The sequence below is a fragment of the Acinonyx jubatus genome, chromosome D3, assembly GCF_027475565.1.
Source record: "Acinonyx jubatus isolate Ajub_Pintada_27869175 chromosome D3, VMU_Ajub_asm_v1.0, whole genome shotgun sequence".
Classification (NCBI taxonomy): domain Eukaryota; kingdom Metazoa; phylum Chordata; class Mammalia; order Carnivora; family Felidae; genus Acinonyx; species Acinonyx jubatus.
This window is the reverse complement of record NC_069392.1, coordinates 1,803,269-1,830,566: the sequence shown is the minus strand read 5'-3', so window position 1 is coordinate 1,830,566 and position 27,298 is coordinate 1,803,269. Positions and strand designations below refer to the sequence as shown.

General features: G+C 57.4%; 2 protein-coding genes across 4 annotated transcripts in view; both read right to left on the bottom strand.

Moving 5' to 3' along the window:
• The window catches only part of RIMBP2 (RIMS binding protein 2), a 218,550-nt gene extending 208,951 nt beyond the window's left edge, over positions 1-9,599 (bottom strand). For 2 of the 3 annotated variants that reach the window (XM_053206397.1, XM_053206398.1), the window contains exon 1: positions 8,850-9,598. The gene's annotated coding sequence lies outside the window, so the exon portion shown is untranslated. Of the gene's footprint in view, positions 1-8,849 lie in introns of all 3 variants that reach the window. The other variant, XM_053206401.1, reaches the window with a different exon arrangement.
• Positions 9,600-11,037: 1,438 nt separating this feature from the next.
• Positions 11,038-27,298, bottom strand: part of STX2 (syntaxin 2) — a 78,566-nt gene continuing 62,305 nt past the window's right edge. Inside the window, exons 11-12 of the mRNA XM_053206416.1 lie at positions 13,359-13,453; positions 11,038-12,072 (exon numbers count right to left, since the gene is read on the bottom strand). Of these exons, the coding sequence (XP_053062391.1) occupies positions 11,931-12,072; positions 13,359-13,453 (237 nt within the window). The 3' untranslated portion in view covers positions 11,038-11,930. The remainder of the gene's footprint in view (positions 12,073-13,358; positions 13,454-27,298) is intronic.

Below are 27,298 nucleotides of genomic sequence, written 5' to 3'. Positions count from 1 at the left end.
GTGTGGCTCTCGACTCTGCCCTCCGACCTGGCCAAAGGCCGCCTACTGAAGGCCGTTTAGAGAGGCCCGCTCCTGGATCTGGTCCCTCCTGCAGATGCTGCGGGGAGAGAAGTGGGTACACGCACCTCCTCACCGGCGGGCAGCCCCGTGGCTCTGGCGTGGGTTCTGCCCAAAGCTCCATGGCGAATCCTGGCTGTGACGCTCACCGGCTGTGTGATTAGGGCCCCAGCCTCCGCCCCCTGGGCCTCAGTCCGCCATCTGCAAGACGAGGACAGCGCCTGCCTTGTAGGGGCGTTGTGGCGACTAAATGAGGGGACCGCCATGACGCATTTAGAACAGGGGCTGACTTACAGCTACTCTTACTGGACTCCAAGCAGACTGATCATTAGTGGAATTATTAATCAATAGCGAATTATTACTGATCCACAACGCCATTACTCAGAAAACACCACTGGTCCCCAGTGTGGCATTCTGAGATGTTAACGAGGCCTCCTCCCCGCACCCCCGGGGTCCCGGGGAGGCGGACAGAATGTATGGGATCAGCTCATACGTGCCCGACCTCGCCTCTGCCGGCAAAGCTGACCCCAGCCACCTGTGCCCGCCGCACACCCCACCCTCTGCCCCCCGCCCGCGCCCGGGAACAGAAATTAACTGTGCGAAATCCCAAAATGACCAGGAAAACACCAAGTAACTGAATTTGTCCTCAAGTGACAAGATTGACTTTTCTGCTCTTGAGAAAAAGCAGAGAGCGGGAACCGCTGAGCTGCAGACGGTAAGGCAGCCACGGGTGGTGTAGACACGGCAGGGATCACGCACCGCCCACGTCAGTGCGCTGACCTTGCTGGCTTCCCGGACCCTGCGCCCGCAGTCCGCACACCCGTCAGGGCCTCGCCCTCCGGGGGACGCCGACCTGGGCAGGAGCTGCGTCTGCCTGGGGGTTCCCACACCCCCACCAGGGGCCCCCTTGAGGAAGCCACAGAGCACATGGGGGGCCCACCCCTGCCCTGCAGGTGCAGATAGCATGAGGCGGGCCCTGGGGGCTTTCGAAAACGCCCTGAGCTCAGGGCTCACTCAAGCCTCTTGGAGGAGGTGCCCTGGGATGGCGTGTGGGTATCCACACGCCTTAAATGAACTTATTGAGATAGAATCAGGCTCGGTCGGTTTAGCGTCTGACTCTTGATTTCAGCTCAGGTCATGATCTCCCGGTTCGTGAGTTCGAGCCCCAAGTCGGGCTCTGTGCTGACAGTGCGCAGCCTGCTTGGGATTCTCTCTCTCTCCCTTTCTCTGCCCCTCCCCGCCTCTCTCTCCAAACAAATTAATAAGTGAACTTAAAAAGCACAAAGTGAAGTCTACAATGCAATGGTTTTGAGCATATTCCCAGGTACACACCACCACAGCCAAGGTCAGACCATTTTCGCCGCCTCGGAGAGAAACCTGCACCTTTCGCTACGTGCCTGCGTCCCCCCAGCTCCCCCCCCAGCCCTGGACGGCCGCGAATCCACTTTCTGCCCCTGGACATTTCACATGAACGGAATCACGCAGTATGCGGCCTTTTGTGTCGGGCTCCTTCCACCAAGTGCCGTGCTCAACACGTGGCAGACGTGACAGTGCTTCCTCCTTCCCACGCGTGGACAGACCACGGCTTGCCCACCTGCAGGCATCAGTGGTGTGCAAAAGCCCCGAGAAACACTGCTGCGGACAGAGACGCGCGTTAAGTGCACACGCCTCGCCTCCCCTCCCCCCCACTGAGCGCCCCTTCCCGGCTACACCCCAGCCTCGTGTCCACCAGTGTGCCCCCCCTTCCTGCCATGTCCCAAATCTGACCTCTCCTCACGATGGCCACTGCCGCCCCCTCGGCCTGGGCTGAGACCCCGCTGTCCCAGCCCCCCCCCTGGCCCCCCGGGTCCCCCCACTCTACAGTCCAGCCCCACCCAGCAGCCAGAGGGACCCTGCTGAACCCAGACAGGCCATGCCGCTCCCCCGGGAGCCTCCTGATTGCCCTCGTTCTTACTGAGACCTGGTCCTGCCCCCCCCCCCTTCACTGCTACCCCGTCCCCTCACCGGCCTCTGCACACGGGGGCCTGCTGGCCCTTCCTCCCGGGGGGTATATGTGGTTGGAAACCCGGCCCATCTCACCCCAGCTGCATGACCTGGGACGAGCCCCTTCATCTCTTACACGATTGTTGTCTCATCTGAAAAATGGGTCTGAACTAGCGACAATGCCCGCGTCTCAAAGCCTCCGTGTCGTGCGTGTAAAGAGGGCCCTCAGTGACGCCAAGCCAACGGCAGACGGTATTGCTACATCCGTGGCTTGAAGATCCGTTTACAAAATTCTCTTGTTTATTTCTTGCCTGAGAAGTGGCCCGGAAAGGGAAGAGGGACCATACGCAGGGCCGGGGGGGGGGGGGGGGGGGGGGGCTTGGGGACTGTCCCGAGGTGACCAGTGCACTCAGCCATTGCTGGACCGAGCTGGCTATGCCTGCCCACTTCACTCATCGTTGTTCAACACCTACTACGTGCCAGCCACTTGCCAGCCACTGAACAAATCCACGCAGGTTCCAACAGTTCATCTGGATGGGGGGGGGCAAGGAGAAATCCAGAGTGACCCCCAGTTCTCAAGCTGGGATGTGTGGGGTTGGGGGTGGGACTAGGCAATCAATGCCCAGAGAATTCAGGAGGAAGGGGAGAGGTCGGAGGGGAGACAAGGCCGGCTGTCGCTGCGTCATAATTTCCGCCTGCGGCCAGCTCCAGCCTCTCCCCTGCGGCCGCTCTGCGCCCAGGGGACCCTGCTGTGAAATGCAGCCCGAGCCCCTGCCCAGCGTCTCGCCCGTGTTTCAGGCAGAAAAACAGCAGACTGGTATGGCGGCCAGACGTTGTTTGTAACCATGGGGAACAACGAGAAGGGTCACGGCTGCGGGACGGCCTCGGTCAGGGTGTTTTGCCCCCACAAAGTGCGTGTCTGCAGTTTCGCAGGGAAAAATTTTAACACCATTCAGATCCTCACGGAGAAGAATCTGGAATAAAATACGAGCATCAACAATGGGGTCTCCGGGTGACAAGCTTATGAGCACATTGTTTTGTTATTCGTGCTTTTCTCGCACCTCCTGGCCGGCTCACAGCAAAGCGGCAAGGCTGATTCAGGATCAGAGCACAGAAAGGCTGGAGACGCGGGGCCCGGGCTGTGAGCGGGGGTCGGGTGGGGGGGCCTGGATGCTTGCTTCTCACCGGAGCGGGCGGCCTCACCAAGGCAGGCATCCGGAGCAGACCCTGGGCCCCAGAAAGCAGCCCAAACACGGCTTCCTGGTGCCCGGGGCGGTGGCGGGGGGGGGGGGGGGCCCTTCTTGGAGGGAGGTGTCAGAAACCAGGAAGCAAACCTGTTGCCGAGCTTGCTCTCTGCAGCTCTCCCGAGGCAAACAATGCAGGCGTGCAGGGGTGTTTCTCCCGCTCCGAGGCGGGAAGTCAGTAGGAACCATGAATAACAGCGCCGTGCACACCCGCTCTGTTGAACCAACTGCAGCCGCCAATTCTAAATATTGTCATCACAGAGTACATGCTGGGTTTTGGCAACAGGAGCGGCTAATCGGAGGGAATCTCACCGAAGTCCCACCGCCAGATCTGCTAGGTTAGCCAACATCTCCAAGATCCGCGCGGAAGGCCCCTGTTCCCAGAGCAGCGGCGGCAACAGGCGTTGGGCTGGGTGCGGGGTGGCGCGGGGCAGGGGTGGGTCGCGGGGGGGTGGCGGGAGGGAACCTTGGCCCTTCCACGAAGGGACCCCCACGGCCGGCTCCCCGTAGACAGAGTTGACACAGGGCACCGCTGGCTGGTTTGCAGACGCTGACACTGAGGGTCCACGGGTCCCGGCTGACCCGCCTGTCCCCGTAGCATCCCGCAAACAACTCCAGAACCACATTCTATGGGAACCGAAGCCTCGGGGGCAACCTCCTGCCTTCGGATATTCAGGACTTTTGCCCTGGTGTCCGCACAGCTGGAAGCTCACCATTCGTGGCTCAGCCTAAACATCACCTCCTCCATGAGGCCTTCCAGGATCACCCAGTCCCAGGCTCTCATCAGGCTGTTGTAATCCTCTGCCTCTACTTCAGTGTGGCCATCTCTTCATCGCGTTATTTATTCACCTGCTTGTGGCCACACACACACACAGTCATCTCCATGACAGCAAGGACCTCATGCACCTTGTTCCCTGCTCTATGCTTAGCACCTAAAAGGCTACTTAGTATTTAATAGTTACTCAAATGTTTGTTGAATGAATAAACAAATGCACTGCCTTAGTCACTGGGCACACAGAGATAGAGACTGCCTTCCGGAAGCTTAATTCTACTGGAAGGGTTGTCACAGGAACAGATAAGTGCACGTCTGCTTCCTGAAGGGGACGAGGAGACAAGATACAGGCTAGTAGCCAGGACTCATGGGCGGGGAACCCACCCCGGCCTAGACACTGTGCAAACCATCGCATTTCCTGGGTTTGTTCCTTCGGAAGAAATCTCTACCGACCACCTACTATGTGCAACATGTCTGTGTGGAAAGACAGACAACAACAGGGTCAGCAAACAAAATTTCAGATCAAAGTCTGCACCTCCCTGATCTCCCACTTCTCCGCAGGCCACATCATCCCCAACGGCCCAGACCCCACATAGACCCTGGGGGTCACGACACACCCCTGGCCGGTGAGGGTGAGCAAGATGAAGAGAGGACCTGGGCCCTCAGAAGTCCGGGGGAGCCCCGGCTTCTTCCATTTTACGAGGTTCCTGGTCCAGTGGAAACTTAAGAAATGTTGAAATGCACTGTTGGAATGACATGCTCCTTTTCAGGCATCCAGGTCACGGGTTATACTACTCGTTACCCAGCAAACCCTCCTACAAGGCCACTGGTCTGTTCAAAGATAAACACGGATTGTTTTAAAGGAGAGAAGGCCCCACGCAGGCAGGGGGCCCAGGTGTAAAGTCGCACGAGATTCTCGGACGTTCTTGGTGAATGAAAACGTAGGTTCCACAGGTGAGGGTTAGTGTGAGTGTTTGTCACTGTGAGGATGGCCAGACGGACCCCAGACCGTGATGGGGCCCCAGACCATGATAGGGGAGGTGCCCAGACTATGAGGGGGGCCCCCTGTCCGTGAGGGGGGCCCCCAGACTGTGAGGAGGGCCCCCGGACCATGAGGGGGGTGCCCAGACCATCGGGGAGGCCCCCAGACCATGAAGGGGGCCTCCAGTCTGTAAGGGGGACGCCCCAGACCATGAGGGGGCCTCCAGTCCATGAAGGGGTCCCCAGACCATGAGGGGGACCCCACAACACCTGACAAGTATGTCTGAAGAGTTGCCTGCCCTTCACCTGGAGGCTCCCCCGTCCCCATGCTGCCTCCCACACAGCCGGGCACTTGGAATTGCCGCGTCTCCTAAACCCTGGGGACACTGGAGGGGACAGCGGAGGAGGGTGGGTCTCCGGGGACTGGAGAACATTGCCGGTGACGGCAGAGCGCTGGACGATGCCGAGCGTTGGCGAGAACGTGGGGAGAGAGTCTGGCACGACGGGAGGAACGTGCCCAAATGGAGCAGACACGTCCCCTCACCCTGCCGTCTGCTTCTGAGACGCATCGGGGATGATTCCCACACGGGACCGCAGGGGACACACGCACCCGGGTTCGGCCACAGCCTCGGTCGTAGAGCACGGCTCTGTGGCCACTGCAGGAGCCCTCAATGGGGCTCGGGGGGCAAACGGGGTTTGTGAGCACCATGGGACTCGTGGGGCATCTGGACGTCACCCGCTGGGAATGCGGTGATGCGGATGGAGAAACATGGGGACTCAGATCAAGGTCTAGGGCACTTGGATTTGTGAGCCTCAGAACACCTCCAAGTACAACAGCGTTGAGCGGTCCACTGAATGCAAACCCACGGTCTGTGTGAAGCACGAAAGGTCTGTGACAGAGAAGGAAAGGGACAGGATGGGGCGGGGGGTGGTAAACGGGAGGAGAGAGAAAGAAAGAGCCAAGTGGGGGAGAGAGGGGAAGGTGGGTGGGCGGTCGGCAGGGAGGGACAGAAGGACCAAGGGAGGGAAGGGTAAGGAGCCAGCGGTGACAGCATGCTGGGGACCGAGGAGCGGCCTCTGCACCCCAGGCAGCAGCAACACCAACGAGATCCGTGCTCCCCAGCACGCAGCCCCGGTGAGTTCTGGGGCAGGTGCCAGAACAGGACCAGACAGCTTCCCAAACAGGTGGGAGCACAGAGGGGGGACAGGGAAACACAGGTCGTGGGCCAGGACCATCTAACTCACAAGAAAGCAGAGAAATGAGGAACAGAATTTTCTAGAAACTGGTGTGAGCCAGCGGCCTCAGCCAAGACAGACCAACCAGTACAGCCAGCGCGGCCGGTCCTTCACGGGGCTCCCAGAGCCACATGATTTCCGCCTTCCGGCAGACAGACGTAGGAAAGGCCGAGGCAACTCGGCAGTAAAAGCCTCCGTGGCCCACGGAAGTCTGACCACTGATGCGTCTGGACCCACGTGGGAGGCAGGTGCTCTGTGAGGGTCACGCCTTACTCCTAACCCTCAACCCAAGCCCCAGAGAACAGAGGACGCCTCCTGGAACAGATAAGGCCCCTGTGGCCACACTCGAGCCCCCTGGTTCTCAAAGCAGGTCCCTGGACCACCTCCCCAGTCCCCGGGCAGGCGAGAAATGCACCGCGGGCCCTGCCCAGGCCTGCTCGGCAAGAGTCTCTGTTGTCACCGAGGACCCTGATGCTCACAGCATCTGAGAACCATGGCTGTCGTTAAATCTCAGCCTTCATTCCGAAATCCCGAAGGAGGGGGGCTCCGGAGCCTGGGAAGAGCCCCCTGCTCGCCCCTCCCCCGCCCCGCGCACCCCTCCCCTTTGACAGCACGCTGTCCTCTCCCACATGCCAGCCACCCTGGAAGCAAAGTGAAGGGACCTGGAAGACACCGTGGCTCCCTGCCCTTTTCCCCCACTGCAAGGACCTCACAGCCCGGCCAGCACTCGGTCTCACCGGGGAGGCTTTGCAAACCATCCAGCGCACATGCATCATTCGGATGTGGCTGGCTCCTGGTCCCTGCAGACACGCTCCAGGGGGAAACAGACACGGGCATGGGGGGCAGGGGCCCCTGGGGTCCGCACGTCCGACCCTTCCCCGACCCGGTCTGTTACCTTCTCAGAAGGGAGGGTGGTAAACAGTAGCTGATGGCCACTCCCCTGGAGTCACCTCAAATTGCCGGGGGACCCAGACTGTGGGGCACAGCCCCGTCACCTCCCCCCACAAGTGGGGCCGGCTGCCGGCCCGCCCCCCACACCACAGCCCGCGCTGGGCCCCACACAACCATCCCGCCTGGAGGCCCTGAACTCGCAGCTGCCCACACAACACTCTGAGACACGAACCCCAAACGCCAGGGACCGGCACCCCGGCCGGACACAAGCCAGGTCCCGGCGAGTCCAGCAGGGCCGGGAGAAAGCAGAGGGGCCAGGTGTCTGGGGGCAGGGGCTGGCTATTTTGCGAGGACCCCCACACTGCTCACTTGCCTGCACGGTGGGTTTGACGTGCGTCCCTCCCCTGGGCGCCTCGTCCACTCCGGGTCAGGACCTGGATGTAGGAGAGTGCCCCGTGCCCCGCGGACACAGGCCACCTGGTCTCCCAGCCTCCCAGCCTCCGAGCCCCCCGGCGCTTGGCCCCTCCCACCCGCACCTCCCATCCGTCCATCCGTCCATCCGTCCAACCGTCCAACCGTGAGGCGGGGTCTCTCCAGCGAAGGGGCAGATGCTGGAAGAAGGGAGGTCCCAGCCTGCGTGCCCCGCTCCCCGAGAGCCTCCCTCCTCACTCACCCCTAAGACCCGCATGGATAAGACCCAGCGCAAGACGTGCGGAGCCCCCACCCCCCATCCCTACCGGACCCCCCAGCGGCCCGCCTCCCCCGGGGCCCATAAGTGGTGGCGAGCCCCATGAACCCAGCCCTGGGCCCCACACGGTGGGGACGGTCAGCACGGCCCCCTGGGGACAGGAGCAGACCTGCTTCTACAGAGGCCTGGGCTGCAGGAGACCAAGCCTCACCCCTGCCCCCAGCCCCGGCTCTCCCAGACCCAACTTCCCTGCTGGCAGCTCTTCCTGCCTCGTAAACACTGCATTTCCAGTGGGGAGCATGCCCGCCCCAGCCAACAGCCTGCTGCGTGCACACGGGCACACGCTCACGCACACAGGCACACACACACGCACATGCACATTCCGCCGGGAACATCTGTTTTGACAAACAAATTATTCAAGTCAGTCTACGGGACGTGGATTGACAAACCCTCCACATGGAGGCTCCTCGCTCAAAGCATCTCGAATCCGAGCCCAGCTGTGAATGATACAAGCACCTCTCCTTTTCTGGGCCCACACCCCCTTCCCCTCCAACGGCCCCAGCCCCGCCAAGACCCCTTCCAAAGCCCCAGAGGCTTAGGTCTGAGCCACATCACACCCCCCCACCTGGGCTGGAAAGGCACTGCCCGGTGTGATGTCAACCTTCGCCCAGAGGGGCTTGTTGAAGACGCTGGGGGGGTGGGAAGGGTGAGGCGACCGCACACTGAGACAGAAAGCAGCCGGTCTTGCCCTTCGGAGACCAAGCAGCGACATCCACCATGGGCAGGCGGAATGGTCTGGAAACATCTCTCCTTTCCCCGCGGCTCCCCGGTGCCGGGAGCCCAGCTACCTGGACCCCACGCTGAAGGGCATCCTCTAACCGCTGGAAAATAAACTTTGTCAGGGCGGAGAGTTTCCGGCTACCACCCTGCCATCACCGCGCTGCGGCTTGGGTGCGGGAAGCTATTTTTAGGAGAAAAAAAATAAATCTCAGCCTACCTTAGAAGCGAGCTGTGCCAAGACTGGGGAGGTTCAGGCTCAGACAACTGCAGTCTACTGTATCAGATTACAAACAGGGGGCCAGAGGGAGGGAGGAGCGGAGGGGGGAGGCGAGGGGGAGGGAGGGACGGAGGGAGGGAGGGAGGGACGGAGAGGGCACCGGTGTCTCAGTGCCGCTTGGATCCGGCCAGAAATGATTCATGAGTTTTCCGCAGGCAGGCAGGTCGGGAGGAAGCCGAGATCGGCCGCCATGAAGCATATATGCCCAGAGCCTACGAAATGTCCGTGTTTCGGCGCGCACTCACGCGCACACACGCATGCACACGCGCACACACACCCCCAAGATGGCTCTCCCTCCCCGTCAGTCAGTTGTCAGTTTCCTTTTCACAGAGCTGCTGCGGTCAAAAGCTGGGACGGGAGAGCCGGGCAGGGCTGGGGGCCGGTGGTGTTCCCTGGATGGGAGCCACAGCGCGTCTCCCCTGCGGGCGCCCCGGGGGCCCCTGCGCAAGGGCCCAGGGCTAGGCAGCCGCGCTCTGTTCGCCCCAGTGAAGCTGAGACCCAAATGCGGCCGGGAATTAAGCGATTATGTGGAACCACCCAAGCTGCTGGGTGTTTACCCTCTGGTCCGGCTCCCCGCCCCTGAGCCTCCAGGATAAAAAGAGAATAAAATGCTGTGTCCCTTCCTCCTCCCAGAACTTGGGGCTGCTGCATGGATGTATCAGCTCCCTAGCAACACGGGCGTGCAAGAGAGTAAAAGGCGAGGAACGTGCTGGACACGCACACACACTCCCTTCCCAGGATAGAAAGTCCACCGTGTGTTATTTAGAGGCGCTGAGGAATTTATCCCAGCAACAGGAGAGCCCTGGCGTCGGGCCCCACGTGCCCTGGTCCCTGCGTGTCTGGGGACCGGGAGGGAGGGCAACAGCACGCCCACTGCGCACACAGACTTCTCCAGAGGACCTCCCCGTTGCTTCTCCGATTAACACACTCACATTACGGCTTTCACAAAACAGGCTCGTCCCAAAATGGGCTTCAAATGAGCCACGATGCTCCAAAACTAAATGGCCACGGGGGGACTCCTTCCCAGACGACTTCCCTGGCACGGCAGTCCACGGGCTGACCAGAAGCTTCCCTCGGCGGGACTCACCTCTGCTTCCCGAATACGGAGAGCGTCTGGATTTGCCTGTGAGGTGGAGGCTTCTCTCAGAACCGCGTTCTGGAACCCCAACCCATCTCCGCTGGGCAAGGAGTAGCACTGACACCAGGAGCAGGTACTGGACCACCCAGCACTTCTGTCTCCCTCCCGCGGGCAAGCTGTGACCCGTAATGGCGACGCGGAGGGGGACCGGCACCTATGTCCACAGCGCTAGTCACGACGACTGGAAGGTGGACACAGCCCGACGGCCGCTGATGGCCAGACGGATCCACAAAACGTGGTCCGTGCAGGGCAATACCCTTCCGCCATCGAAAGGAACGAAGCCTGACACCTGCTACCACATGGATGGGTCTTGTAAACGTGGCGCGTGTGGTTCTCCGAGTAGACGTCCTGAACGGCGGACCTGCAGCGACAGAAAGCGGACGGGTGGTGTGGTTGCCAGGGGCTGGGAGGAGGAGGCAGGAGGGAGGGCGACAGGGTTTCTTGGGGGACGACATTGGGCAGGAGCCACACAGAGGCAATGTTCACACACACATACCAAACGCCACGGAATTGTTGACTTCAAAACGGTTAATCTGGGGCGCCTGGGCGGCTCCGTCGGTTGAGCGTCTGGCTTCAGCTCAGGTCACGATCTCACGGTCCGTGAGTCCGAGCCCCGCGTCGGGCTCTGTGCTGACATCTCAGAGCCTGGAGCCTGCTTCAGATTCTGTGTCTCCCTCTCTCTCTGACCCTCCCCTGTTCACTCTCTGTCTCAAAAATAAATAAAACATTTTAAAAATTTAAAATATATATATATATATATAATAATAGGGGCTCCTGGGTGGCTCAGTCGGTTGAGCATCCAACTTCGGCTCAGGTCATGATCTCACGGTCCGTGGGTTCAAGCCCCGCGTCGGGCTCTGTGCCGACAGCTCGGAGCCTGGAGCCCGCTTCGGATTCTGTGTCTCCCTCTCTCTCTGCCCCTCCCCTACTCATGCTCTGTGTCTCTCTCTCTCTCAATAATAAATAAATATTAAAAAAAAAAAAAGACTACAGAATTGTTCCCATAGGATTTCACACTCGTGGGTTCTGCTCATGCAAGGGTCTCTGTGTGAGCCCATTTCGCGGGCCAGGCAAGCCGAGGTCAGGAGAGGAAACCATGTCTGCCGGGAGCCACGGTGTCAAATCAGAAAGGGAAGGCAGGGATTCCATCTCTGGACGCCATGTTCTAGTTTGATGAATATCAGGCAGACGTTGCGCATAAGAGGCTGGGAAATGTAACAGACCGGGGGTTCCACCGGGATGCTCTTGGGTTACTAACAATGAGAAAGAAGCCATCCCCACTCTGTAAAGGACAAAGACGTGTCCAATGCAGCGACAAGGAGCTACCCAGTTCTGAGAAATGGGCCCCTGGCTCTGAGACCAGCTTCCTTGACGAAATCAGAGAAGCTCATCCTTTCTGTGACCGTCACGGGCCACCCACCAGCCCTTGACCAGAAGACAGACCGCACAAAGCCATGGCTGTTAACGGGCCTACTCGGGTACTCGAGGCTGCCATAAATAATGCGCCGTGCGGTTATCCAACCACGAATGCAACCAATGTTGCCAGATGTCAGAGACACACCAGGTGTGGAGCCACAGCAGCCACGGAGGGCTTTCCGGTTGTGCCCACGGAGAAAGCACGACCGGGCAGTTTCCACTTGGGACGGCTGTCTGAGCAAATGTCAGCCGTTTGCCTGCTGCGTGGTTCTGAGGGCTCCGGGTCAAAGCAGAAGAACCGGCCACCGCTAATAGCAGGTCCGCGCCCACCACGGCCACCAGTGCCGTGGCGCCTCAGGGCCTTGAGCCTCCACCAAGCACAGCGAGTTTTCAGAGGCCAAGTCCAAGGCCACCAGCATGTGTGTCCGCTTCAAGCAGCCTCTGGAGGGCTGGCGGTCACCAGGACCTCAGCACTGGGCGGGGACAGACCCTGTCTGGGACAGACCCCACGGCGCCCTGTCCGCGTGCAGGGAATTCGGAACGGCAGGAGGCAGGCGGGACTTGGAGACAGTGCGATGATCCAGGGGGACACCCAGGCGCCCCAGGAACCTGTTGCAAATGAACAGCACAGCACAGCAGAGGATGGAACAGACTAGAACAGAAATCTGTGTATGTTCTATAATCAAATCGTACGTTATTTTCCTTACCAGCAAAAATGATTTATGTATTATTATATATATTAACATGTAAAAATCAATAGCTTTCTTACAGAAGTACAGCCAGTCAGGAAAGAAATCGGGGTGCCCGGGGGGCTCAGTCGGTTGAGCATCCAACTTCGGCTCAGGTCACGATCTCAGTCTGTGGGTTCGAGCCCCGCATCAGGCTCTGTGCTGACAGCTCGGAGCCTGGAGCCTACTTCGGATGCTGTCTCCCTCTCTCTCTCTGCCCCTCCCATGCTCATGCTCTGTCTCTCAATAATAAATAAATATTAAAAATTAAAAAAAAAAAGACGAAGAAAAAAAATCCCTTTTAAAATGGCAAACAAAGGGGCACCCAGGTGGCTCAGTCGGTTGAGCACACAACTTCGGCTCAGGTCATGATCTCACGGTTTGTGAGTTCGAGCCCCGCATCAGGCTCTGTGCTGACAGTTTGGAGCCTGGAGCCTGCTTCGGATTCTGTGTCTCCCTCTCTCTCTGCTCCTCCCCCATTCACACTCTGTGTCTCTCTCAGAAATAAACAAACATTTAAAAAAAAGAGCAACGAAGGAGCGCTAGCCTTACCAGACATTAACATATATTATCAGTATATAAATAATGTCCTTGGTCCTGCTGCATGAACAGATCAATCAACAGGACAGGCTTGGATACATGGATCCAATTACCGATGAGAATTTAACGTACAATAAAGTGGCACTTTTTTTTTTTTGAGTTTATTTATTTTTGAGAGAGAAAGAGAGAGCGTGCACACTTGCAAGCAGGGAAGGGGTAGAGAGAGGGAGAGAGAGAGTCCCAAGCAGGAATTCCACAAACCTTGAGATCGTGACCTGAACTGAAATCAGGAATCGAACACCCAGCTGCCTGAGCCTCCCGGGTGCTGCGTGGCACTTGTAATCAGTAAGAAAAGACTGGTCTTTCAATAAATGATTTTCATAAACCTGGATAATTTTTGAAAATATTCTTATGCAATTTCAAGGTCAATTTCAGCTGAATCAAGTATTGAAACATAAAAAGGGGGAAAAAATGAGACTTCCAGGAGAAATCACGAAAAGGGAATTTTAAGCAAAGCAGACACACCAGAGATAAAGAAACGGAAGCCCCTTTACATCTGATACGTGGAAATTCAAAACTTCTGCACAGTAAAGAAAAGGCCACGAACAGAATCAAAAGGTAACTTACACATTGGGATAAAATACTTGCGACACAAGTTGCAGACTCGGGTGTGGGTCCGGGTTTTGTGGGGCCTGCAGTTCACTCCACGTGGGGAGCCCTGTCTAAGAAAAACAAAAACAAAATGAAAAAGAAAAAATCCGATGCAAAACGGCACAAACACGATTACTTACAAAGAATGAGAAAATGAACTGCAACAAATCCTACACTTTAAAAGCTAACAGATCCTGCAAACATCACAAGATCCACAAAAATGGCATTATGGGTTTTTTTTAACTTTTTTTAACCTTTACTCATTTTTTTTTACATTTTATTTATTTTTGATAGAGAGACAGAGCACCAGTGGGGGAGGGGCAGAGAGAGACAGAGACACAGAATCCGAAGGAGGCTCCAGGCTCCGAGCTGTCAGCACAGAGCCCGACGCGGGGCTTGAACTCACAAACCGTGAGATCACGACCTGAGCCGAAGTCAGATGCCCAACCGACTGAGCCACCCAGGTGCCCCAACCTTTATTCATTTTTTGAGAGACAGAGAGACAGAGAGACAGAGCGTGAGCAGGGGAGGGGCAGAGAGAGAGAGGGAGACACAGAATCCGAAGCGGGTTCCAGGCTCCAAGCTGTCAGCACAGAGCCCAACGCGGGGCTCGAACTCCCGATCATGACCCAAGTCGAAGTCGGATGCTTAACTGAGCCACACATGCGCTCCTGCATTGTGTTTTTTTAACTAACTGTCTGACACACCTCCGTAATATATATGTATTTTTTATTTTAGCTGCAGGGCACCTGGATGGCACAGTTGGTTAAACATCCAACTCTTGATTTCGGTTTAGGTCGTGATCTCACAGTTCGTGGGTTCGAGCCCCGCGTTGGGCTCTGTGCTGACAGCTCGGAGCCTGGAGCCTGCTTCAGACTCTGTGTCCCCCTCTCTCTCTGCCCCTCCCCTGCTTGTGCTGTCTCTCTCCCTCTCTCTCTCTCTCTCTCTCTCTCTCTCTGTCTCTCTAAGATAAACATTTAAAAAATTATCAAAATGGGGCACCTGGGTGGCTCATTTAGGCACTTGACTTCAGCTTGGGTCATGATCTCACAGTCCGTGAGTTCAAGCCCTGCATCGGGCTCTGTGCTGACAGCTTGGAGCCTGGAGCCTGCTTCAGACTCTGTGTCCCCCTCTCTCTCTGCCCCTAACCCACTTGCATTCTGTCTCTGTCTCTCTCAAAACGAAATAAACATTTAAAAAATTTTAGAATAATCGATAGAATTTTGTTCTTTTAAATATTGGTAGTTTTCTTTAGCAAATTTCTTTCACATAAAATTACAATAAACGTACTTGGGTGTGTGAACACAAGTTCCAGGTACTAGAATTCTGAGAGATTCTATTTGATTTGATTACCAGCAAAAAAAGCCAATTAGGTTTCTGATGGATCATGTCTGTGTTTGCTAGATTATCAGGGATAATGTTCCTGCAGGAGGAATTCCCGGTCGGCCACACGTGGATGAGAACGGCATCGTGGAAAAGTTTTACTTTGGAGGGCTGCCGGGGTTTTTCCACAGACTGGCTTCTGCCTCCACCCACTTCAGACCTCTCTCCTCACCCACTACCACGTGATCCTAGTGCCAAATTCCGCGAGATGCGTGGATATGTGTCCAGATCATGGTACGGCCTTTGGCCATGCAGGACGGAGAAGGGGAATTCAGCACAGAGAAGAGTGAAGTCTTACAGGAAGCCATCCCTTTTCAAAATGGCTAGCGGTGATCTTTGTACCCACAAGTGACAGAAAGCCCCCTAAACACATCCCACGTCATCCAAGTTCAACGTAACCCGAGCGGAACCGCCTCTTGGCCGGATCTCAAGACTGCCCACCGCCCACCAGAACAGGAGGAAGGTACAATCCTCTTGGAAGAGTGCAGTGACAATAACTTACTGGGGTGAATCCTTTCCGGGGTCCTCTGAGGGTTTATACAAGTGAGAGTCTCTGAAAACTGAACTTCATCGGTTTCGTGATAATTCTGCCTCTTGACAAACTAAAGACTAAACTGCTTAATATATAAAGAGCTCTTACAAATCAATGAGACCAACAATCCAACACAAAGATTGGAAAAGGACATCAATGCACAGCAACCCCAATAAAAAAATGAGGTGCTGTTACAACACAATGTCCAATACATATTAAGTGAAACAAAGAAGAAAAAAAAACCCCAAATACTGTCAGGGGCACCTGGGTGGCTCAGTCGGTTAAGCGTCCGACTTCAGCTCAGGTCATGATCTCACAGTTTGTGAGTTCCAGCCCCGTATCAGGCTCTGTGCTGACAGTTCGGAGCCTGGAGCCTGCTTTGGATGCTGTGTCTCCCTCTCTCTCTGCCCCTGCCCCACTCAGACTCTGTCTTTCTTTAAAAAAAATAAACATTAAAAAATTCTTAAAAAAAAGACTGTGTGTATGTGTTCCCTTGTTTGCATATAAAACAGGAATGCTTAATGTTTCAGGAAGTTCACGCACAATGGTAACAGTGGTGGCCTCTTGAGAGACGGGCAAAGGACCTAAGAGCTTGAGTGTTCGAGATCCCATGTCCTTTGGCACAGTGTGAATTTTTCACACTAGGTTGGTACCTAGGTTTGAGTTGAAACTGGCCCTGGGGGTCTGGAACCTCAGACGGCCCCTCTCCCCCTGCAGTCGGCGTCTGGAAGGTGGGCACCAGCGTGGCAGGTGGGAGGCCCGTGGTCCCTGCAGCCACAGCCCTGGGCCCACCTCACCAGCCGCTCTTGGGGGCAGGCCTCTGGCCCAGCGGCCCCTCCTGCGCTAGGGAAGGCAAGGTCCCCCAGGGCACGGTGGCGGGTCAGCAACTCAGGGCCGAGAGAGCCACCCTGGCTGCGGGGCAGACCCCAGGGCCTGAAACTCTGTCCTGGGCCCTGGTCCCAGCACCTGCTCCGAGCCACGGACTGAACAGGCAGCCAGAGAGGATAGTATCTCCGCACCCTCGGCGTCCACCTGAGGACCACGCTGGTCTCTCCACCTCAGTGTGTTCACCGCAGGTATTACACAGTCAGGAGGCCTTTTCCGGTGCTCGCTGCCCTGGCCGTGGGTGGCAAACGGGCCAGTTCCGGCATCTGGTCCAACCTGCCGGAGCCCAGCCGCCTGGCATGTCATCAGGAGCAGCGCCCGGTCCACAGCCGCTGAGAGTCGTTGACGGCATCTGGAACGTCTCCAAAAGTTTATAGAAAGAGCGACTTGAAGCCCACCAAGCACAGCACTGGCGAGCCCTCCACGGGACGGACCGGGGACATTTCAGGCCGTCTTGGGCAGCACCGAATCATTTCAGCTCCGCCTTGTCTGCTCACGTGAAAACAAAAACCAAAAAGCAAAAACAAACAAACAAGCGTTGAGACTATTTCACCCAACAGCCCACGGGCTGGAGGAGAGACTTCGTGACAGGTGTTTTTAGCTGGTTGGGAAACTTCCACCAGGAATTTCAAATCTGCATGCGTCTTGCCAAGTGCAGAGACGGCCCCGGACGTGAAAGCAACATCAACTCGCCCAGCAAGCTAAGATCAAACGGGCTAATTGTTCCTAGACGCGGCTTCAGAGAACAGCGTAAGACTTAAATCAGGGTTTGCCAGTCAGATGCCCCCGGGGACCGACCAAGGTAACAAATGAGGGCAACAGCCTGAGGGTGAGAACCTAGGTCCCTCCAGGGGGCTCTTCCCTTATGACTTTTAAGGCCACGTCACTTGCCACGTAATTCTGCCGTGATAAAAATGGTGGGAGGACACCAGGTATGGTGTTGATACTTAGATCCCAGGCAGGGGTGTGTGCAGGGGGTGCCGAGGGTATGGGTGTGCGGGGGCCGCCAGACCAAGTACCCCGGGCTGAGGGCTTGGACAACAGAGCTCTGCTCTCGGTTCTGGAGGCAGGTGGAGAGCAGGGTCTCAGCAGGGCTGCGGTCCTGAGGTCCTGAGGTCCCCTCCCCACATCCTCACTTGGTGGTCTTTCCCCCCTGTGTGTGTCTGTCAGATCTGAGCAGCACACCTGTCACCCTGGATCAGGGTTCTGAGGGACTGAGGGTTAGGACGTCGACATGTGAATGTGGGGGGGACACAATTTCTAGAAGCCCACCACGGTGGGGCACCGGCAGTCGGCTGGAGCGGGGAGGGGCACAGCCACACCCCAGATGTGGGGAGCAGGTGGACAGGCCCTCCGGCGAGGACACGGCTGCTCCCCGAGTTCTGGTGGAGAGGAGTCTTCCCTTCCAGACGCCCCCGGCTCTCCTAAGAAAGCACGTTTCCTTGCGAGAAGAGCCTGTGGTTGGGTTTTTAATGGAATCAACTCAGCCTTTTCTGGATTATTCCAATAACTCGAAAATCAAAGCCACAGAACGTGAAAACGAAGCAGCATTTAAAAATGAGCTTCCGAGAGGCTGCACCACTTGGCACTCTGGACAACAGTGTGGACGGTCCTCAAAAAATCAAAACCAGAACTACCCTGCGACCCAGCAATGGCACTACTAGGCATTTATGCAACGGATACAGAAATGTTGGTTCGAAGGGGCACACGCACCCCAACGTTTTCAGCAGCACTATCAACAACAGCCCAAGTATGGAAAGAGCCCAAATGTCCATCGGCTGACGAATGGATAAGGAAGATGTGGTTTATAAATACAACAGAGTATTACTCGGCAATGAAAAAGAATGTAACCTCGCCGTTTGCAACAACACGGATGAAACTAGAGGGTATTACGCTAAGCGAAATTAGTCAGGCAGAGAAAAACAAATATCATATGATTTCCCTGGTATGTGGAATTTAAGAAACACAACGCATGAACATAGGGGAAGGGAAGGAAAAATAAGAGAAAAACAGAGAGGGAGGCAAACCCTAAGAGACTCTTAAATACAGAGAACAAACTGAGGGCTGCTGGGGGGGCAGGGAATGGGCTAGATGGGGGATGGGCATTAGGAGAGCACCTGTTGGGATGAGCACTGGGTGTAAGAAGAGAATCACTGGGCTCTGCTCCTGAAGCCAAGACTACATGTATGTTAACTAACTTGAATTTAAATTTTTTTAAAAAAGGAGGAGAACCCCGCTCTCAGCAGAGCATGGCGGACGTACCTGACGGATGATAACCTCACGCTAATCCCATGGTTCAAATGTTCCCCAAACCTCCCTCCCTGCGAAATAAACCAACAGACTGTCCCCAGCCAGCACTCGAGCCTCCTGTTCCCAAGACACAGCTCACACGCCTTCCCCTCAGCTGCCTTCTTTCCGGTGCTGGTCCCCAAACAGCTTACAGTTAGAAGCCTGGGCTCTGGAATGACCCAGAAGCGGCCGCCGGCACAGCACCGCGGTCCAGAGCCGGCCTGTGCTGCAGAACCAAACGCTAAACAGATTAAGTTCACGACTACATCCTTCCGAGGCCAGCAGGCTCCCCAGAGTGTGACAAAGCTTCCGTTCCTGGAACGTGGCTAATTGGAGCACCAAATATGAACATCCTGGTTTGGTGAATTTTCCATCTGGGATTTAGCATTCTCGGCCTAAGAGATAGGAGGAATTCTAGAAAGGGGTCCTCTAACTGTCAAGATTTCACTGACGGGTGGGAAATAAATACATTTTCAGGGTCAAGCAGAACTCGTCGATGTGGGAAGGAGCGTTCAAGCCCCACCAAAAATAATCCAGATTAATTTCAAACTGTGCAAAGCAAATAAAACCCATGTTTGAGCTCTTCTTGGGGTCCTTCCTCTTGACAGTCTTGAGGAGAAAACCTCTTCACAGAGCCAGAGGGGACTGGGCTGTTGTGACCTCAACACCTTGGAAATTATATACCGGCCTACTGCATCATCCAACTTGTCCTTTGAAAAATCTACGCACTGAGAACTGGGACCCTAAAGTTTCTAGGTCAGACCCTCTAAGAGTAGCAAAATCACCCATAAGAGAAAACTCCTGGCTTTCAGGAGTGGACCAGTTGATGGTATAAGGTGCAGGTCAACCAACCATGCCCCACGGGCTAAATCTGGCCCACCACTTGTTTTTGTAAATAAAGTTTTATTGGAACGCTACCACAACCATTTGTTTACATGTGTCCGCGGCGGCTTCCACGCCGTCATGGCAAGGCTGAAGACTTGTGCCAGAGGCTGTGTGGCCGACACAGCCTCAAACGTTTCCTGTTTGACCCTTGACAGAAAAGGTTCTGGGGCAGCTGGTTGGCTCACCAGGTTAATCTCAGGGTCGTGAGGTCAAGCCCCACTGGGGCATAGAGGCTACTTAAAAGAAGAAAAGAAAAGAAAGAAGAAAAAGTTTGCTATTCCCTGGACGAAGGTTTCCAAGTGTTTTGATAGAATATCCCTCCCCACAAAAGAGATTATGGGTGAGTATCACCCTAACGTATGGATGAGACACAAATTACTCCCTACTTGCAAAGGGCAGGATAGTAAGGGTGGAGAGCCCCTGGCAAAAACCACCTTGACCAGGCAGCCAAAGTAACATCCCCAGAAGCAGGACAGACTGAAACCACGTGCCTCTTGGCACAATGGCCTCCGAAGAGCTCGCATCACTTCTGCAGGAGCCACGCCAAAAAGGCATCACCAAATCCGCTCTGAGGAGACATCGGGCAAAACCCCAACCAAGGGACGGTCCACAGGACTGAGCCGTACTCCTCACAAACGTCAAGGTCACAGGAGACGAGGAGGGGCTGGGGTCCGTTCCGGATTGAAGGAGACTGAAGAGACATGAGAGCCTGAAGCGTGGGTCCCGCGTCGGGGCTGGACCGGGAACACAGTAGCATCGCAGGACATTCTCGGGCAATCCATCAAATTAGAACACGGACTGCAGACCGGGTAACATTTTTCACCCGTGTTAAATTTTCAGATTTCGATCACTGTACCGTGATTGTGTAAGAAACCGTCCTCGTTCCCGGAAAAATAAATGTTCAGGAATAAAGGGTCGAAGTAGCTGCAGTCTACGTTCAAGTAGATGGTTCTGGGGGCAAATGTCTCCCTCCCCCGTCTCCCTACGCGTGGATAGACAATAGTCAGGTAGGGAGGCTAAATGATAAGGAAACTGGGGCAAATTACAAACAATTGATGAATCAGGGTAAAGACCATTAAACAAAGAAGTTCTTGCTGTGCATGTTAAATCATGTCGCCATAACAGGTTTTTAAATGCTAAAATAGAAGAAAAAATACAAAAAAAAAAACCCACAAAAATACAAAATACAAAGATCCCCACATCACCCCAAGGACAGAGCTCCTGTCTTAGAATCACTGCTGGTGGTCCCAGCTGTCGGGTTTAAGGACAGGCCAGTAACGCAAAGGGGCTCGGCCCGGAGGCTCTCGTTCCCCACGCCGAGCGCCGATTCCCGGGTGCCCCCGCCCGGCATCCCTGCGCACCTGCTACACGGCTGGGCTTCTCCGCGGAGCTCAGGACCTCGGGTTTGGTGGGAAGTCGCCTGGAGCAGCTGCCTTCTTCCCCAGGTAGCTCTCCCAAAACAAGCAAGGGGAGACGCTCAGGGGTGTGCAAAGTTCGGCTAGTGTGGCACATACCACGAATCCTTTCTGATATCCATTCACCCTTTTCTCTGTATAAGCAGGACATTGATTAATTTAGGATGGCGATATACCCAGACTCTGTTGGAGCTAGAGGAGGCTGAGTTATGTGATTCTGGCCAATGAGCTGTAAGCACAAGTCTGACAGGTGTCAAGAAGGAGGCGTTCTGGGAAGTTCTTCGCTTTCCTGACAAAGGGAGACAGATGAAGTCAGTGTTATCCCTCATTCTCCTATTTCCTGTCCTCAATACGGATGCAATGGCTGGAGCTGTGGCAGCCACATTGCAATCATGACAGAAAGGCCAAGAGAACCACGATGATAGCCCCGATATCCTTGACCCGTTAAATCATGGCCAGAAGCTGCTACATTCAAACGTCTCCTCACGTGAGAAAAATAAAGCCTGATTTGTTTAAGAGACTGTTAGCGGAGCGCTGTTTTTGTCAAACCCATTTTGAATTCATATAACAGTATTTTTTTTTCCTTTTTTATTCTGTGATCGCAATCAGTGCATTATATTCTCCTAGGGCTCCTTCCTGCTCTCCCTGCCGCAAGAAGATAACTTTCAGCCAAACTGTGGACTAATTCTTAAGCCTTCGATCCTACTTTCCTTCCCCAAACTGAACATTTCCCACTTCTGCTTCATTATTGATATGCTGCAGATATATTTAAGATGCCACCCTGGCATAAAGTATATTTAAAACCCCAGCGAGGGTTTCCATGACGCTGATAAATAAAAAATGAGCTATTCGAGCCCGTCTCCCCTGACCGCCCCGCTGCTCTCGCACACGCGTCTCACTTTGCCGGCAGTCCTCCCGTCCGGTCCGTCTGTCCAGCCGGCTGATAGGACTGGAGGAAGGATCACACTCAGAAAAGTTAGGAGCCCAAGGCTCTGTGGGGGATAATAAGAGTTCACGTCGACCGAGAAGCTGTCAACACAGACGCAAAGAAGGAAGACCGCCGTTTCCAGAAGCGGATGCTCCGTGGCCTGAGTCAACACGGGGCGCGGACAATACCGCGTGACCAGGAACAAGAGTAACCGAAACACACGAGGCTGGGACGGAGCCCGAGGACTCCTGGGAGCAGAAACCGTGAAGGGCAACGGAGACGCCAGAGGGGGCCCCACGAGGAAACGTCGGCGCAAATGTGTCTCCGGCAACAGCTGGTTTCTCGTGGGTCAAAAATTCTACCCCCGGAGGGTGTTCATCTGGGTTAAGACCTTACGACCCCCGAAAGCCCAAATCATTGGGAATTTGTCTAGACAGATTACAGGAGAGGGATCTCAGGAACTTTCCAGCGCTCTCATCACAGAAGGCACAGAGCTGACCACGGAGGAACGGGGCACAGAATGGTACGTTCCGGAAAAAGTGGGAAAACAACTGCTGTACTGGGTGGAGGAGGTTTCATCGCAGACCCCCGTGGCGCGAGCGGGACAGGCGTCACTGGCAGGGGTCTGGGGCCTGGGTGGGGGTTATGGGAACAGACCGCACCTAAGAGACCCTGGGGAGCGCCAGGGGGGGACGCCAGGGGGGACGCCAGGGGGGACGCCAGGGGGACACCAGGGGGGACGCCAGGGGGGACACCAGGGGGGACGCCAGGGGGGACACCAGGGGGTGCCAGGGTTTCGTCAGGGGGGACACCAGGGGGGCGCCAGGGGGGACACCAGGGGGATGCCGGGAGTGCCAGGGGGGCCAGGGGGACACCAGAGGGGCTCCAGGGGGATGCCAGGGGGACGCCAGGGGGGACGCCAGGGGGGACGCCAGGGGGACACCAGGGGGGACACCAGGGGGTGCCAGGGTTTCGTCAGGGGGGACACCAGGGGGGTGCCAGGGGGGACACCAGGGGGACGCCAGGGAGGACACCAGGGGGACACCAGGGGGTGCCAGGGTTTCGTCGGGGGACACCAGGGGGGACACCAGGGGGACGCCAGGGAGGACACCGGGGGGACACCAGGGGGTGCCAGGGTTTCGTCAGGGGGGACACCAGGGGGGCGCCAGGGGGGACACCAGGGGGTGCCAGGGTTTCGTCAGGGGGGACACCAGGGGGGCGCCAGGGGGGACACCAGGGGGTGCCAGGGTTTCGTCAGGGGGGACACCAGGGGGACGCCAGGGGGGACGCCAGGGGGGACACCAGGGGGTGCCAGGGTTTCGTCAGGGGGGACACCAGGGGGGCGCCAGGGGGGACACCAGGGGGATGCCAGGGGGGACGCCAGGGGGACGCCAGGGGGGACGCCAGGGGGACACCAGGGGGGATGCCAGGGGGGCGCCAGGGGGGACACCAGGGGGGTACCAGGGGGGACACCAGGAGGAACACCAGGGGGACGCCGGGGGACGCCAGGGGGGACGCCAGGGGGACACCAGGGGGGACACCAGGGGGTGCCAGGGTTTCGTCAGGGGGGACACCACGGGGGCGCCAGGGGGGACACCAGGGGGACGCCAGGGGGGACGCCAGGGGGACGCCAGGGGGGACGCCAGGGGGACACCAGGGGGGACGCCAGGGGGCTCCAGGGGGGACGCCAGGGGGGTGCCAGGGGGGACACCAGGGGGACGCCGGGGGACACCAGGGGGGACGCCAGGGGGGACGCCACGGGGACACCAGGGGGGACACCAGGGGGGACACCAGGGGGACACCAGGGGGGACACCAGGGGGTGCCAGGGTTTCGTCAGGGGGGACACCAGGGGGGCACCAGGGGGGACGCTAGGGGGACACCAGGGGGGACACCAGGGGGTGCCAGGGTTTCGTCAGGGGGGACACCAGGGGGGTGCCAGGGGGGACACCAGGAGGGACACCAGGGGGATGCCGGAGGACGCCAGGGGGACACCAGGAGTGCCAGGGGGAGCCGGGGTGACACCAGGGGGGCACCAGGGGGGACCAGGGTGCGCCAGGGGGGACACCAGGGGGCGCCAGGGGGACACCAGGGGGACGCCAGGGGGGACGCCAGGGGGACGCCAGGGGGGACGCCAGGGGGACACCAGGGGGGACGCCAGGGGGCTCCAGGGGGGACGCCAGGTGGGTGCCAGGGGGGACACCAGGGGGACGCCGGGGGACACCAGGGGGGACGCCAGGGGGGACGCCACGGGGACACCAGGGGGGACACCAGGGGGGACACCAGGGGGACACCAGGGGGGACACCAGGGGGTGCCAGGGTTTCGTCAGGGGGGACACCAGGGGGGCACCAGGGGGGACGCTAGGGGGACACCAGGGGGGACACCAGGGGGTGCCAGGGTTTCGTCAGGGGGGACACCAGGGGGGCGCCAGGGGGACACCAGGGGGTGCCAGGGGGGACACCAGGAGGGACACCAGGGGGATGCCGGGGGACGCCAGGGGGACACCAGGAGTGCCAGGGGGGAGCCGGGGTGACACCAGGGGGGCACCAGGGGGGACACCAGGGGGGCGCCGGGGGGGAACACCAGGGGGCCGCCAGGGGGGACACCAGGGGGACGCCAGGGGGGACACTAGGGGGACACCAGGAGGGACACCAGGGGGACGCCGGGGGACGCCAGGGGGACACCAGGAGTGCCGGGGGGCCAGGGGGACACCAGAGGGGCTCCAGGGGGGACACCAGGGGGGTGCCTGGGGGATGCCAGGGGGAGCTCCAGGGAGGACACTAGGGGAGCGCCAGGGAGACACCAGGGGGGCACCAGGGGGACGCCGGGGGGACGCCAGGGGAGCGGAGGCCTCCCTGACAGTGACCTTTGCAGCATCAGGGGCATGACCGGGTCAGGTGCGTGAAAGGTGTTCACACACCCGAGCTCTGTCCTTTGCATCCTCAGTGCGGTCACAAGAGGACCGTGCCCTTGACAGCAGCTCTGCCTTCGCCCCACGCCCCCAAGCGACACAGGTGGAGAGACCCTCTCTGGACCCCGAGGGTGCAGCAGAGCTCTCCCTGGGCGGCCAGGCCACGCCGCTGACCTGCACTTGGCCTCCACACGCCCACCCCCCCATCTGAGAGTCGACGTGGAGCCCCCTCCACCCCCAGTCTGTGACGGTTGCCGTTGGTGGCCACTGACCGGCTGCTGTCCCTCGCCAGAGCCGGACCACCCGCGCCGTGCAGGGGGGCAAAGACGTCCGTGCTCTGTCCTCGGGAACAGCAGCCCTCCTCGGTGCCTCCGAGTCCCGGTACCTGTGGACCGGCAGAAAGTCGCTCTGTGGGGACGCTGGGGACTTCACGCTTCGCGCGGTGACTTCCCAGGGCGTGCCGTCACACTTTCATAAACTGAACACCCACGTGCCACCCAATGGGAGCTGACGCGGCAGCGAGCTGTTTCCCGGCCGGCCACACACGCGGGGCGCCCACTGCAGCCCCGGGGACCTCGGCCTCCGAGCGGTCGGGTCGTCCTCTTTCCTGAGCTGGGACGGACGCCTCCAGAGCACATCCAGACGCGTGGTCTCAGCTCCTTTATCTGGAGTCGGGGACTCTCGGATTGTCGGGTTTTTCAACCCCATCAAATGCCCACACCACCGCATAGATCCCGTTTACTCACCATCTCAACAATCCCTTCCCGGAACAGTCAGAAACTCTGCGCCAAAGTGCCCCCCCAGACCTATTTCCTATCATTTTACACGGGAAAAGGTATTACAGGTTACACATCAACCCGGATGCCCCAACTGGGTTCCCACCACGTCACTCAGAAACAACAGAAATCCTGCCAGGAGGTACCAAGCTGCCATGGTAGCAAAACCTCATAAAACATCACTCCCGTCGGACAAGTCATGTAATTCTTGTAACGGCTGCTTTGAAGGACGTGCCTCTGGGATGTCGGAGATGCTCGGCCCTTTTGCTGACACGGGGCAGCCTTTCCAAAACACCCGCTTCGAGGTTCTGCCCCCTGACCTTTCAGTGCAATTTGAGACTGTGTTCACTTATTTTTCTCAAAATGTTGTCTTGAATTTGGGAGGAGCCAAAATTTACGTTTTGTTAAATACATATCTAAGAAATGATATATTTATGTCGTATACTTAGATACAAAATAAAGTCTGGCAGGACGCCTGGGGGGCTCAGTCGGTTAAGCGGCCGACTTCGGCTCAGGTGATGATCTCGCGGTCCGTGAGTTCGAGCCCTGCGTCGGGCTCTGTGCGGACGGCTCGGAGCCTGGAGCCTGCTTCGGATTCTGGGTCTCCCTCTCTCTGTCTCTGCCCCTCCCCCGCTCACACTCTGTCTCTCTCTCTCTCAAAATACATAAATAGTTTTAAAAGGGGGGCATCTTCTCGCACAAAACGGAAATACTCACAGGACCTAACACAGCACTGTTGTGCCAGCTCCGCACAGTATACACCTGCCTTTCTCACAAGAGGAGAAGCACCAGCTAAACAGCCTCCATGACTCGGCAGAACACGTGCTGTGCTCGGGCCAGCGCTCTGTGCAGATTTGTCCCGCGCGTGTGTGTGCCTGTCGGTTCCGGGTCCACACATGGTTCCCCACGGAACGTGACTGAGCTAGCGCTCCTCCAGGCTGACAGGCCCACAGCACGAGGGAGGAATAATCACGGAGCTAACCGGCGAGGTTTTCAACGTGCTTATTACAGTGGCAAGAGCTGACCTATCCTCACTGATTCCACGTGCAATAAATTCTAGCTCTGGGGAACCCCCTTCCTCCTCGACAGGATTCCGTTCCTCGTCTGTGTGCAGGGGTGACGACACCGTGCCTGCCCGCCGGGAACGGGACGCACTCGCGTGGGAAGCTCGCGGCACAGCCGGCCTTCCGCAAATGATGGTGCATCATCGCTGTCATTGCAAAGGTATTCAGCGAACGCTTCTAGAATCTAGCTGAACCAGATGTATCTACGCTCATTAATGGATAAGAAATCTGTCCCATTTCTTCCCAGAGGCTGACCCATAGGTCTCGGGGTCCTGCTTCCAGCTCTGACCGCACCTGCCGACCGCTATGACTGTTACTATTACCGCTCCATGGGTGTCCTCTCTGGGTGAGGGCTTAGACCAACAAGGTCCGCTTGTGGTTCTCCCGGGTCAGTCTCCCTTCCCCTTGGAAATAAAAAATCCTGAGCAACACTCACCACTGTTTATGTCCACGAACCACTGCTCTGCCCCACCCTGAGTTCCCTTTTCCACTGTTTCACACCTGCCTCAGATTATCTGATTTTTTTAGGTTTATTTATTTACTTGGCGGGGGGGGGGGGTGGGGTGGGGGGGGGGAGGCAGAGAGAGAGAGAGTGAGACAGGGAGAGAGAGAGAATCCCAAGCAGGCTCCGCGGTCAGCACAGAGCCTGACACGGGGCTCGAACCCACCAACCTCGAGATCATGACCTGAGCTGAAATCAAGAATCAGACGCTTAACTGACTGAGCCCCCCGCCCCGGCGCCCCAAGATTGTCTGATTTTTAAAGGTGAGGGTTTATAAAACCTGAGGCGTGCGCAGGTGCGCATAAGGGTAGGAGTTGGCCCTTGCCAGCCGCATTTCCCCGTGTCGG